The 14,179-nt window shown below is 42.1% G+C and overlaps 1 protein-coding gene across 5 annotated transcripts in view; it reads right to left on the bottom strand.

Annotated features, from left to right (window-relative positions):
• LOC311138984 (LIM domain and actin-binding protein 1-like) overlaps positions 1–12,254 on the bottom strand; it is a 30,080-nt gene extending 17,826 nt beyond the window's left edge. For 2 of the 5 annotated variants that reach the window (XM_084173799.1, XM_084173803.1), the window contains exons 1-3: positions 9,474–9,629; positions 3,505–3,663; positions 2,347–2,392 (exon numbers count right to left, since the gene is read on the bottom strand). In XM_084173799.1, coding sequence (XP_084029925.1) covers positions 2,347–2,392; positions 3,505–3,629 — 171 coding nt within the window. In that variant the 5' untranslated portion in view covers positions 3,630–3,663; positions 9,474–9,629. Of the gene's footprint in view, positions 1–2,346; positions 2,393–3,504; positions 3,664–9,473; positions 9,630–11,992 lie in introns of those variants that run through there. The other 3 variants (XM_084173798.1, XM_084173800.1, XM_084173802.1) reach the window with 3 other exon arrangements.
• Between the last annotated feature and the right edge of the window lie 1,925 nt (positions 12,255–14,179).

Raw genomic sequence — 14,179 nt, 5'->3', positions numbered from 1 at the left:
ATTCTTTCAATTTTTTAAATAATGGATTTAATGGTGCTCTGTGGGATGTTCAAAGTTTGATCTGATCTGTGCTTCTCCATAACTTTGTCCCTGACCTGTTTGGAGAGCTCCTTGGTCTTCATGGTGCCGCTTGCTTGGTGGTGCCCCTTGCTTAGTGGTGTTGCAGACTCTGGGGCCTTTCAGAACAGGTGTATATATACACTGAGATCATGTGACAGATCATGTGACACTTAAATAAAGTCCACCTGTGTGCAATCTCACTAATTATGTGACATCTGAAGGTAATTGGTTGCACCAGATCTTATTTAGGGGCTTCATAGCAAAGGGGGTGAAAACATATGCACGCACCACTTTTCCATTATTTATTTTTTAGAATTCTTTGAAACAAGTTATTTTTTTCATTCCACTTCATCAATTTGGACTATTTTGTGTATGTCCATTACATGATATCCAAATAAAAATCAATTTAAATTACAGGTTGTAATGCAACAAAATAGGAAAAACGCCAAGGGGGATGAATAATTTTGCAAGGCACTGTATAATAATACTTTTAGCAAAAATGTTTATTTTCAATTTACAATCTGTAGAAACAATGAGAATAGAAGGGTTCAGAACTTTTGTAAAACATCACAGTACAGTTGAAAAATATATGGCAAATAGAAATCCAATATGGATGGTGTTAAGAGATAGATGGGTGGTGTTGAATGGAGTTGAAGGATGGGACTAATAACAACTAACAACTAATAACAACAAGATAACTAATGTAAAGCATACTGTGTCCATAATAAGTATATAGGTTATAGGTTGAGAGCTTTTGTGAAAGAGCACAGTTAGAAAGATATGGCATATAGAAGCAAACCGGATGGACATGGAGAGGTTGAGGGTAGAGTAAGATCAGGAGTAAAAACAAACAAAATAGAATTATTTTAAAATGTACTGTGTCCATAAAATGTATATAGTATGTATAAGCTGGAAGTAGAGGCCTAAGTATTGTTGTTCACTAGTTTACTCCAATAAGGGAAGGGGTGGTGGGGTTGGAAAGTAATAAAGGGAAATATATTTTTTAAAAGGATATGTATATATATATATATATATATATTTATTTATTTGCGAGAAAAAATAACATATGGGGGATTGGAAGTGATGCAGACAATTACATTGATGGAAGTTACAATCTATCTGCAATAGTAAAGCTGATCTACCCCCTAAAAAAAAACACACACAGAAAGAAGACTGCAGGAGACTCCTTACACCTTATTTGTGGACCACCATGTAATCACTGAGTTACTCCCATGTAATCCTTCATTATGACCCTGCTGCTGGTTAACCTGACCAGGAAAAACTCAGGGACCGAGCTATATCTGAAAAAAACTCTAGTTAAAACTCCTGACCCCGATGCACATACCGCAACACAGAGGACTGCATCTCAGAAAGCTGAGACCTCGCTTCCTCCTTCTATGACCCAGTGCTGCCTGCCTGTTTAATTCAGCACAAACAGGAAGACTGGAGGAACAGCATGCACCACACACAATAAGACCAGTGTGTGTGTGTGTCTTGTCCTCGCTCTGAATGACCTTAAGAAAGGACCTTGTGTGTAAACAATGTTCGTCTACAACTACTTGAGCCTCTCCAGAATTCCACAATGTCACGTCACGCAGGGCAACTCCTGTGCTACAATCTAGGTCCAGATTCACTGGCAGCTAGGTACCCAATGATCAGAATACATTCCCCATTGATGAGCCATTGGAAATTATAGGTAGTTACCTTGTACTCCTGCATGACATAGGCCGATCACTTATTCCCTATTCCCTTGTCCACTTCTCCAGCACTTCCAAACAGACAAAGACAACTACCCCAACAGACAAAGACAACTACCCCAACAGACAAAGACAACTATCCCAGAGGGAATTACTTTGGGATTAGTCGGCTGAGTCAGGATTATGGGGCTGACCGCCTGCCATCACAATAAGTGGCCAGGCAGAACTAGGCATGGAATCGTTGGGTGTGTTCCTCAGACGAGATGAGGATTATAGTGAGTGTGTGGGAGGTGGAAGTTTTCGAAAGGCTGTCTAAAAGAAAGGCTGACATTTTACAATGTGAATGACAAAGTGCTTTATCCCATTTACTAACTGTCAAACATAAGTAGCCTGAGCAGAGAAGAGAGCACAAAACCACTTAGGCATACACACTTCAGTATATAGTTCACTGGTGACAGAGTCAAAGAGTCAGGGTCTTGACCAAGAAGGCATATCATTGAGCTAGTGACTGTGTGTCTGAGGTGATGATGTCACATCCTGTAATTCCATGAGTGGGTCTCCTGTTGGGGAGCTGAACAGAGATACTCACTGCTTTCTTCTTCTCGGCATTGGACTCCTCAGCAGCTCTCTGGTACCTATGGGACAGAGAGGAGCAACACTGACCTCTGCTGATCAAGAAGAGAGGTGCACGCAGTAAAGTAGACTGTAACATACACTAGTTTATACACCCTTATGTTATGCTAGGGAAATTGTGATTCCATAGCTAGGGTCAACACTGAGGACTTGTGAAGAGCAGAATCAACAACCTCTGCATAATCAAAATAGTTGCTTTGTGAGAGGTGTTTAAGTTCACAGTTAGCCATAGCTATTAAAATGTCAGCTGAAATGTATGAGTGGCATGGCAGGTCCGCCGGAGCCATGGTTCATGTAGAAGGAAACAGAAAAGTCTGAGCATTTTGGGTAAAACACTGGGGTAAAACACTGGGGTAAATCCTGTATGGAAATGCGCCACTAGGGGTTGTTTCCGGACCTAGCTATGCTTATCACCCTATGACCCTTCATGAAGTTTCTCTCCTCTTCTCAACCCATACAATTGTATTTTCTGTATTTTGCCAATATGATAAATGATGACTGGAACTGGATATCAAGATTGTGGTAAGGTAACAGCTACTTTACATAGCAACAGAAGAAATTGACCTGTACATGCAAGGTATATGAGGAAATAGGTCACGGTTGATAGTCAAGTGTAAGTGGTTGATATTGCCTACGATTACAGTTACGACAATGTGATGAAGAGGTGACTTTTGAACCGGAATTTTCCGCCCACAGAGCCTCTTAAAGAGTGGTAACTATTAACAGTCAGAATGATCTCTTTCCATTTCTGCTGCAAACTCTGTTGGCAGACACGAGGGAAACCCAATGACCTGCAGAACAAGATTAATACACAGCTAACATCTTTGTTACGTCCCTCTCAACCTCTCTCCCTCCCTTAAGTATGTGCATTTGGGATGGGAGCACTTGTATAAAGCCTTTAAGCCTGAAGTGTTTGGGTTGACTGACTGTACATTCTGGAGCTGAGCACCAAAAGAGATAAGTGTGATTGATACAGTAGGTACGTAGAGCTGAGAGATATGGAGGATTCCCTACAGATAGATGCGTGTTTGGTAAGATGAATTTGGAAGAGAAGTGTCTATGGTAGTACAGTCATACTAGAAGTGTCTAGTAGAGAGCTGTGTGCGTCACTCACTTGGAGAAGCGCTCTGCGATGGCGTTGGTCTTGCCTCGCGTGCTGACCAATGAGAGCTCCCTGGCGGTGACCCGTAAAGACTGTGACGCCCATGACTTTCTGCTGAACGAACTTTCGCCTTCCATCTTTGCCTCCTAGCTGCACGCTCAGGGCCAAATGCTGCAACACACAAGTTAATGATAGAATCAAAATATGAACTTTTTATTTTTGTATTTTTTTACAAAACTACATTACCCGTTTTACATTAAATATAAGTTCCAAAATTCTCCAACACCCATCTTATAGAAACAACCTAATACAGTGTATAATATACACAGCTTGGAGAGCCTGGGTTCAACAACCAACACTGACGCTGTTGAATGACAACATTGGCCAGAGCAAATATTCTACTGTGACATCATCCAGCTGTTTGTCCATGGTGTGCACAGTGCACTACCTAACTGCTCATTCATCATGAATCAGTGAAACCCCATCACAGACAATACAGGGTGAAACCTTAATTGAAGGGTAATGAAAAACATGTTAATAACAATGACAACTCATGTAAATTGAAACAAACACATTTGTATTTTTGTTTAGGGTGTAACGGCACAGGAGTTTTTCATGAAAATATTGCCCAACCCGGTAGCCTACAGCCCAGGGCCGAGTTTATTACCAATGTAGGCGTTTTGTATGCTTTTATTGCCCTATATATACTAACGTTTTATGCCAGTAAAGTGTTCTCTTTAATCTATTTCACCCAGATCACCCAGAATAATAGCAGAGTGTTGACAGACAGGAGGGATCAATGCCATCACAGTCTCTGTACAAAGAGGTCCTGTCTGTCACTCAGCTCCCCCAATGGTGAGGTCATTTATCTGTGTGTCAATCACCTGCTCTGCTCTCTGTCTAGGAGTCAGTCCATCCCCGAGATATCACCTACAGCACATACCCTTCCCCCTGCTGGTATGAGCTCACACACTCAAACGTTGCATGGTTACAGGAGCAAGCAGACACAAATTCTGCCATCATGACCGAGCTGGTTCAGACACTCCGCCTGTGCCACTTGACTATGGGACGGGTACACAACTGACATCACCAGCAATGCTGTCATTGTGTGAATCAGAGCATATTATCATCATCATCATCTGTCTGAGACAGTCAGGAGGCCTGTTCTGTTCGGAGGAGATCAGCACTCCGATTGCCACTCATCTCAGCCTGAACTTCATAAGCAATAATTATAGAAGGCCAGAGTATAACGTACACCCACATGCCTAAACGCACACAGGCAGTTAGTTACTATAGTTACTGTGCCTTCCGACAGACACGTACACTAACAAAAAAACTCTCTCATAACACAGCTGATAAGCCAGTAAAATAGTCATTTGTCTTGAAGGGAGGGACTTATGAGAATCAACAAAAGTATTTATCAGGTTATACATGGGCCCACCTTTGGTACACTGCATGATGTGTATTTGTAGTCATTTGCAGATAAATTAATATCAATAGGCTGTCTTGGGCAGCCGGAAGGGTGTATGGACCATGCCCTTTCATCTGGCCATTTTCATTAAGGTGTGCTTTGCAGGTACTACATCATTACCCGACAAAGAGACTGTGAATTGAATATATCATTATCAGAGCAGCTGGTTTTGTGTTGACTCAGACATGACCAAGCACACGCATAAACATAGTATAGGGGCAATTCCATGATAATGGAATTACATTGAGACTCAGATTTTTCACTTTAAAATGTATACCAAACAAAAAACATCAGAACTCTATGCACACGTACTACTTTTAACAATTTCCACTGACAATTTTACAAAAATACATTTACAGGAAGAACTGTGCAGATACAAAGTTCGGTAACAGAATGAAATTGAGGGAGATTTTACCGTAATTCTATTACCAAACTTAGCATCTGCACAGTTTTTCCAGTAATTTTTTGTTTTACTGTTTAAATTGTTCAAAGTAGCCATTGTGAATATAATTGTATGGTTTGTTAAAATTTGAAATCAATGATTTTGTTTGGCATACATTTTAAAGTGATAAATCTGAGTGTCAGCGTAATTCTATTACTGTGGAATTGCCCATAGGCTACACAAGCAAACCAGCACCATGAGACAGAGTGACCATGACGACGACCATAACAAATGACCAATTCCAAAAGAATCTCCAACATTTCCTGTTCACAAACCATGGGATCCAGGAAAATAATAATCTAATCCACTGAAAAGGAGACATCACATTAACTTCTTATAAAGACAGTATTTAGCATGGCCACAGGGATGGTTTCAAACTTGGCCTTGCATTTAATAATAATATGCCATTTAGCAGACGCTTTTATCCAAAGCGACTTACAGTCATGCGTGCATACATTTTTTGTGTATGGGTGGTCCCGGGGATCGAACCCACTACCTTGGCGTTACAAGCGCCGTGCTCTACCAGCTGAGCTACAGAGGACCACATCTCTGTCATATTTCATGAGAAAACCTTGAGAAAATAGGGCAAAGCTTAAACCTTAGCTTACGAAGTGTATATTGGTTGAAAGCCTGTGCAACCCTGAGGTATGTGTTCAGACAAAAAGGGATCAAGTGTAATGCGTGTCTGTGTGTGTGTGTCTATGTGTGTATCAGAGGCAACGCATCATATTCATGTGCATCAGCACAGCAGGCCAGCTCAGGAAGACAAAGACAGGCAGGGGACATTCCAGTGTAATTCCTCAGAAATCGTCCTCAGCCTTTCCTCCAAGCTGCCTCTCCAAGCTAAGCAGAGGAAAAACTACCTCACAGTAGAAACCAAGATGCAGGGATTGAAGAACAAACTGGATGAGCAGGAAATAAATCAGCCACTCTTAGAGGAGAATGGAAGTTGAATATAAAACACTTTCTTTATATGGGGTGCTTTTCTATTCAACGTCCATTGTACTCTAAGAGTGGCTCTACAGCTAAGCCATCTCCTGCAGTTGCACCTTTGAGCAAGTTGCTTAACCCCTATAACTTCTCCAGGGGCGCTGCACTGTGGCTGCCCTCTGCCCCAACCAGTGCATGTTTGTATGTCCTTTTGAGGGTTTGGGATAAAACAGAAGACAAATTGCCATTGGACATTTGTGCACATTGGACAATAAAGTAATAATCTTCTTCTAAGCTAACTTTAGCAGCGGCAGTAGAGGTAGCAGCATAGCTGTAGCAGCAGCAGTAGAGGTAGCAGCATAGCTGTAGCAGCAGCCGTAGAGGTAGCAGCATAGCTGTAGCAGCAGCAGTAGAGGTAGCAGCATAGCTGTAGCAGCAGCAGTAGTAAGTGGTTGTGATATGTAGAGGAACAGGTAGCCTAACCAAACAGAGACAAGGCTTCCTTTTCATTTGGCATTCGACTTCATGGAAGCAAACTGCAACAGAACAAGTTTAGTTGATCTGGCCCAAACAGCAGTCTAATCTACCCTCTCACCATATCTGAATAGCACTTGTATGTTGTGATGGGGGATATTCTTTTTGATTATGTATTGTATTGACAATATCGCAATTTTATTTTTGGTGCTAGTTCGCTGTGCCTGCACCAAATCTCCAGTATTTTTCCTTCATAGCATCTTCTTTTTTAATAGGGAGCCAATTTGTTTTCAGCGCTTATTTCCATGACTGATCAAATCTTGTTTTCTCATGGCTCTCTTGTCCCTCTGCAGCAGACATATGGTGAGCAATATGTTTGGAACATGGAATCGCAATACATAAGTATCGTGATAATATCATATTGTGAGTTCCCTGGCAATTCCCAGCCCTACCTGTATGGTGAGCAACTTTATTGATATGAAATCTTTACTTCAACATACTTGATTGTGACTGTAAACTGGACATGGTATGGGGGACAGGATGTTCGGAAGAACTTTTGAACCCATAAGTGACATTGACAGATCCTGTGGACGTGCCTTTCCTGAGGCAATCATTATCGTGTTTCAGTCAACGAGGCCTCTGTGTCAAGTTCACTAAAGCACAAAGCGGAATGGCCTTTGAACCTTCACTTTCATCTCATTGCAACGGCGTATCCACAACAAACACAGATATGGAAAACAACAAAGGATCAGTCTGTATTGCGCAATATAGACATGTTATCATCATCAGTGCCTTGAGTGACATGGAGGTACAATCAGTCCTGAACAGCTCAATGTAGGAAGGGATTTATAATTTGCTATCCCCCACCTCCCCCCAAAAAAGACATGCAGATAAATAAATACACAACTGAAAATACCTTTGCAGCTAAGTAAATGCCAGGGACGTCAATAACAGACATATTGAAATAACACAATGTCAGGATCACATTGACCGCACCAAATGACAGATCTAGGGTAGGAGGATATAATCCCTTTTTAATCTAAAAAGGGATTAAATTAGATTTTTTTCCTACAGATCTACACAACCTACTCCACATTTTCAAAGTGAAAGAAAGTTATAGAACATTTACCAAATTAAGATTTTTAAAAATATTTATATAATCATAATTCGATAAGTCTCCACCCCTGAGTTAATAAAGGTTGAAGAGCCTTTGGCAGCCATTACAGCTATGAATCATTTTCACCAACTTTACACAACTCCTAGGGCAACATATATCCATCGTTTTTGTTCAAATTGCTCAGGCTCAGTACATGTGGTTGGGAATCATTGATGGACAGCGAGATTTAAACCTTTTTTCTGATTTCTTTAAACAGATTTAAGTCAGGACTGAGACTAGGCCACTCAGGAACACTCAACAGCTCTTGGAAAGCCCTTCTGGTGTGTCTTTTGCAAAACAATGTGTGTAATTGTCCCACATAAAAATAAAACCCTATCCCAGGGTTAGGTTTTCAGAAGACTGGGGTGGGTTTTCCTCTAACTTTTTACCTGGGCTTTGCTCCTTTCATATTTATTTTGATCTTAAACTCCTCAGTCCCTGCCGGTGACAAGCATACCCATAACATGATGCTGCCACCACAATACTTGAAAATACAAAAGGGATCAACAACATTACATTCACTCCCATAGTACTGGCCTGTATGACAAAGTGAAAACAAAGAACCCAGTGTAAATAATTCCACTCCAAATCATACATTCTGTTTGCAACAAGGCTGTTAAGTAATACTGCAAGACAACACGGCAAATAAATACACATTTTGGACTAAATTAAAAACTACAGGGTTGGGTCAAATCCAACACAACACAGAGTAAAACCCTCTCTATTTTCAAGTATTGTGTTGACAGCATCATGTTATGGGTTTACTTGTCAAAAATCTAATTGAATCCCTTTTTAGATGTAATTTGAAGGCAGCAAAATGGGAAAAAAGTTCAGGGGGTGTTGACTTTCTATCGGCACTGTAGCCTAATCTAAACTGTGCTCTTTACGTCATACCATTACCAACCATATGAGACTGGTAACACTTGTGACAATAAACTTGTTTTGCTTGTTACTCTAGTGCAAACGGATTTGCAGATAATGACACTATGTAATTAAACTGAAGCAAGGCTAAACGAGTACCATGCGGTGTAAAAGCTAGTTAATGTCTGCCACTAAAACAGACTTTGAAAAAATAAAATAAAAATCAATAGACATTCTGCCTGGCTCTGAACAAAGAATCATTAAACACAAAATCATTCAAGCTAGACTAGCAGATTGAGTCAGAAACTGAAACACAGGTCTCTCCTTCATAGCGGACTTGGCACCCCTCAGCTCAAGGGACTGATCAGGTGTCACAAACCACCGTCCTTGGTTTAACCCAGTGTGTTCAGACAATAGGTAGGGAAAAGTCACATCCATGACATGGATACTGTTGGACTAGCCTTACTACAGTAACACTGGGAGTTATGGTCAATACTCTCAGTGAGAACAGAGATAATGATTTTTGAAATGCTATACACACCGACACACACACAGTTACAAAAACAATGGCACAAGGGGAGTGCTAACTTAATTTCTCCCCAAAGAGTTCAAGTTAACTGTGACACACCTGCGGACATTAAACGTACCTTTTTGAATATATTATTTTTCTGGTTTCTTCTCGATTTAAAGTTATTGTCTTATCTATATTATTTTATAGCACTCCAGTTTCGGTCCAGCTTTTACTTTAGGCAATTCCGGTGTGTCACACTCCACTGGTGAAACCTTGCGAAATCTTACACTGTGCGTATGTGCATGACTCTAGTGTGTAAGAGTGTAAGGGGCGGAGTGAGGAGAAAGGTGTCATGAGAGTAGACATATGATTTCCTGCACCAATGACCTTAGGGATTGCATTCCACCTGCCAGGTACACACCATCGTAGTGCTAGCTGTGCCACTAGAGATCCTGGTTCGAATCCAGGCTCTGTCATAGCCGGCCGCGACCAGGAGACCCATGGGGCGGTGCACAATTGGCCCAGCGTCGTCCAGGGTAGGGGAGGGAATGGCCGGCAGGGATGTAGCTCAGTTGGTAGAGCATGGCGTTTGCAACGCCAGGGTTGTGGGTTCGATTCCCACTGGGGGCCAGTATGAAAAAATAAATTAAAATAATAATAATAATGTATGCACTCACTAACTGTAAGTCGCTCTGGATAAGAGCGTCTGCTAAATGACGTAAATGTAAACGTGTGTGTGTGTGTGTGTGTCTACAGCAGAATTTCTAGGAAATAGCCTTTACAACTCCCTGCTCTACAGTTAACTGTTTAACAACCTGGTGAAAAACTCAAAACGTATCTAAATTGTGTGATTCTATGGCACAACTTGATCCCCTTCATGACAAAGGACAGAAGGATAGCTGGAAGAGAGAGGAGAAGAGGAGGGACAGAGGGGAGAGGAGACAAGAAACTAACAGAGCGAGAAGCTCAGGTTTCTCTGCCCTGTTTGAAAGGGGACCTGGTGACACAGATGTCCCCAGGGGCCTGCGTGGTGCTGCGGCAGGGTGAGAAAACCCTGGCTCTCAATACACTCCACACATTGCAGCCTAACGGGCCCTGTCTAACCAGTACCGATCCTTGCCTCACACCTGGAGGCGTGCACGCACAGGCAGTCACGCACACACAGCTTTGTCTGCACCAAGACTTCAAAAACCCTAAAATAGTACACGTTTCACTAGAGCAGTTTACCTATATCAATTACTGTAGCAATTCATTGGTGTGGCACAGAAATTGACAACTGAATCAAAACGTTGTCAATTTCTGTCTGTGTCTCATTAATAAATCAACATTAGGAGCATGTCAGAATTGAGAACATTACTCATTTCTGTCATACGTTTTCTTTGCACCCAGCATCTGAACCAGTGAGATCTGTGTAGCATATTTTCTATTTAAAAAAAATAGTCCCCTAGTTGGTCAATGGTGATCTGTCAACATTGTGAAAATGGCTGACTTGACCCAAATTATCTGATATGATGGGTAGCATCATCAATGCATTACACGGAGTCATCTTCACTGGGACATCACCACCTGCCTCCTCTGTAGGCTACCCTTTTCTATTCGCAGAGAGAGGAGAATGAAAAGGCGACATGGTTGGCAGAGTTTTCTAAGTCTCAGCTGTGCCACTTCCAAGAAGACAGAGAACTGCATAAATAGCGCCGTTAAATAAGCATAGAGCTGCATTCAAATGGCCTGTTGAAATGGCCACACGGTGCGGTTAAGGTACAAAGATGGACAGTCGGCATTGTGTGCTGACTGCTGGCACTGAGGTGAATACCAAAGTAGACTACTCATTTATCCAGGGACAGCCACTGAATACCCTGCTCGTAATACTCAGCAGGGGTTTGAATAGAATATAGCCTGGCTATCAGGCCAACAACGGGTAACCTACTTCGAGAAGCCTGAGTCACCAAAATGGCTGTGAAGGTATCAGCTGAGTTTTAAAGTAATAGTTCACTCCAAAATCCACATTTGTTCATATGTTTTCAAAACTCAAAAGTGGTCTAATGTCAAGAGGAGTCCATGTCTCGCATGCCATCTGTTGTGCAGATCTAACTATATTCCTCAACCCCATAGGAAAGAAAGCCTAAGCGCCATCTAAAATGATTAAATTAGATGGTGTCTATCTTTCCCCTTCATTTGGGTTTGTGATAGCTGGATCTACACAACAGATGGGGTGTGGGTAGTACACTTATTTTGACAATGCACCCCTTTTGAGTTTTGAAAACTTTACAAACTTTGGAATCATTTTGTAACATCTGGTCATATAGGCTTACTTACAAAAAGTGTCATGAGCAGGAAGAAGTCTTCCTTAGTAGAAGGATTATTATCACAATAAACAAGTAGCCTATAAGCCTACTGTATTATCAAAGTTAATGCATTGTGTCTCCCTCCAGTCCTCTGTACTCTGAAATGGGTTGTCAAATTGGCAACATTAATCAGCAAGTATTTGACTTAGCCTTGGCTACAGCAAATTCACCATGTGCACACGCACACCTCAGCCTAAACTAGCATACCAAAACGCACACATTAAGGCTAGAAATTAACATAGCATTATAATAACTGGATATATCAACACAAGTTTATAACAGAACTCCTGTAACTTTGCTTTGGCCTTACGTTTCTGATGTTGCCTACCGAAGTTCCCCCGACAGTCCCACAGGTGCACAATAGAAAGAGAGACGTTGTTTTGATTCGATTCGTCTGCTAGTGTCTGAGATTTTAATTACATTGTTAAACGAACATATTTAACTTGACTTGTTTTAATCTCTTGCTGCTAAACCAGATACGTTTTATATAGCTAATGTAAATGGCTTTGGTTAATCACCCTCACAGCAATTAGTTTTTGGTCTTCGTGCGCTCCTCAAAGTATGTGTATCCCACGGGGCGGGACAAATCTGTCACCAAGTCAAGAGTTCTTTTCCATCTCTTAAAGTTGCAGTTCGCAGGGAATAACCATTAAATAATGTTATTCTTCTTCCAAAAAATGTTTTCGCTCAACATCACAGACAAACACTGAGTGTACAAAACATTAAAGACACCTTCGTGACCTTCCCTTCCTATTAGAGTTTTGTACACTCAGTATATGTCTACACTACAGATGTAGAAAATATTTTTCCATCTGCATCCCACAGGCCTTGCAATGAGGGTGTTATTTTACGCTGGCCCTTGTTGAACCGGGCAATGGCCGTCATGTCATCGAGCGAAAGCCGGGAGGCAAGAACGCCCTTCTCAAATCGAACAGTAATCTCAAATCAAATCAAATTTCATTTGTCACATGCTTCGTAAACAACAGGTGTAGACAAACAGCGACAGGCCCTTCCCAACAATGCAGAGAGAAAGAAAATTCATAAATAATATAAAAGTAATAATAAATGCACAATGAGTAACGATAACTTGGCTATGTACACGGGGAACCAGTACCAAGTCGATGTGCAGGGGTACGAGGTAATTGAGGTCGATATGTACATATAACTAGCAATAAAGTGACTAGGCAACAGGATAGATAATAAACAGTAGCAGCAGCATATGTGATGAGTCAAAAAAGGTTAGTGAAAAAGGGTCAATGCAGATAGTCCGGGTAGCTATTTGGTTAACTACTTAACTATTTAGCAGTCTTATGGCTTAGGAGTAGAAGCTGTTCAGGGTCCTGTTGGTTGCAGACTTGGTGCATCGATACCGCTTTCCGTGCGTTAGCAGAGAAGTCTATGACTTGGGTGGCTGGAGTCTTTGACAATTTATAGGGCCTTCCTCTGACACCTCCTGGTATAGGTCCTGGATGGCGGGGAGCTCGGCCCCAGCGATATACTGGGCTGTCCACACTACCCTCTATAGTGCCTTGCGGTCGGATGCCAAGCAGTTGCCATACCAAGCGGTGATGCAGCCAGTCAAGATGTTCTCAATGGTGCAGCTGTAGAATATTTTGAGGATCTGAGGGCCCATGATGAATCTTTCCAGCTTCACAACTGTGTTGGTGTGTGTGGACCATGATAGATCCTTAGTGATGTGGACACCCGCTCCACTACAGCCTTGTCGATGTGAATGGGGGCGTGCTCAGACCTCCGTTTCCTGTAGTCCACGATCAGCTCCTTTGTCTTGCTGACGTTGAGGGAGAAGTTGTTGTCCTGGCACAACACTGCCAGGTCTATGACCTCCTCTCTATAGGCTGTCTCATCGTCGTCGGTGATCAGGCCTACCACTGTCGTGTCATCAGCAAACTTTATGATGGTGTTGGAGTCGTGAGCGGCCACACAGTCGTGGGTGAACAGGGAGTACAGGAGGGGACTAAGCACGCACCCCTGAGGAGCCCCCGTGTTGAGGGTCAGCGTGGTGGATGTGTTGTTGCCTACCTTCACCACCTGGGGGCAGCCCACCAGGAAGTCCAGGATCCAGTTGCAGAGGGAGGTGTTCAGTCCCAGGGTCTTTAGCTTAGTGATGAGCTTGGAGGGCACTGTGGTGTTGAACGCTGAGCTGTATCTCAATTAACAGCATTCTCACATAGGTGTTCCATCGGACCACTTCCATATTGGGCGCGTCACTGGCACTTCCTGTTTGAGTTTTTGCTTGTAAGCAGGAATCAGGAGGATAGAGTTATGGTCAGATTTGCCAAATGGAGGCCAAGGGAGATCGTTGTATGCGTTTCTGTGTGTGGACACAGGTGACATGCAGGTAGAAATTAGGTAAAACGGATTTCAGTTTCCCTGCATTAAAATCACTAGCCCTATACAGCTCTTTGAGTGTGGTCTTAGTGCCAGCATCGGTTTGTGGTGGTAAATAGACAGCTATGAAAAATATAGATGAAAACTC

This window comes from Coregonus lavaretus (genome assembly GCF_964263955.1).
Source record: "Coregonus lavaretus genome assembly, chromosome: 12".
Classification (NCBI taxonomy): Eukaryota; Metazoa; Chordata; class Actinopteri; order Salmoniformes; family Salmonidae; genus Coregonus; species Coregonus lavaretus.
This window is presented reverse-complemented; position numbering and strand designations above follow the sequence as displayed.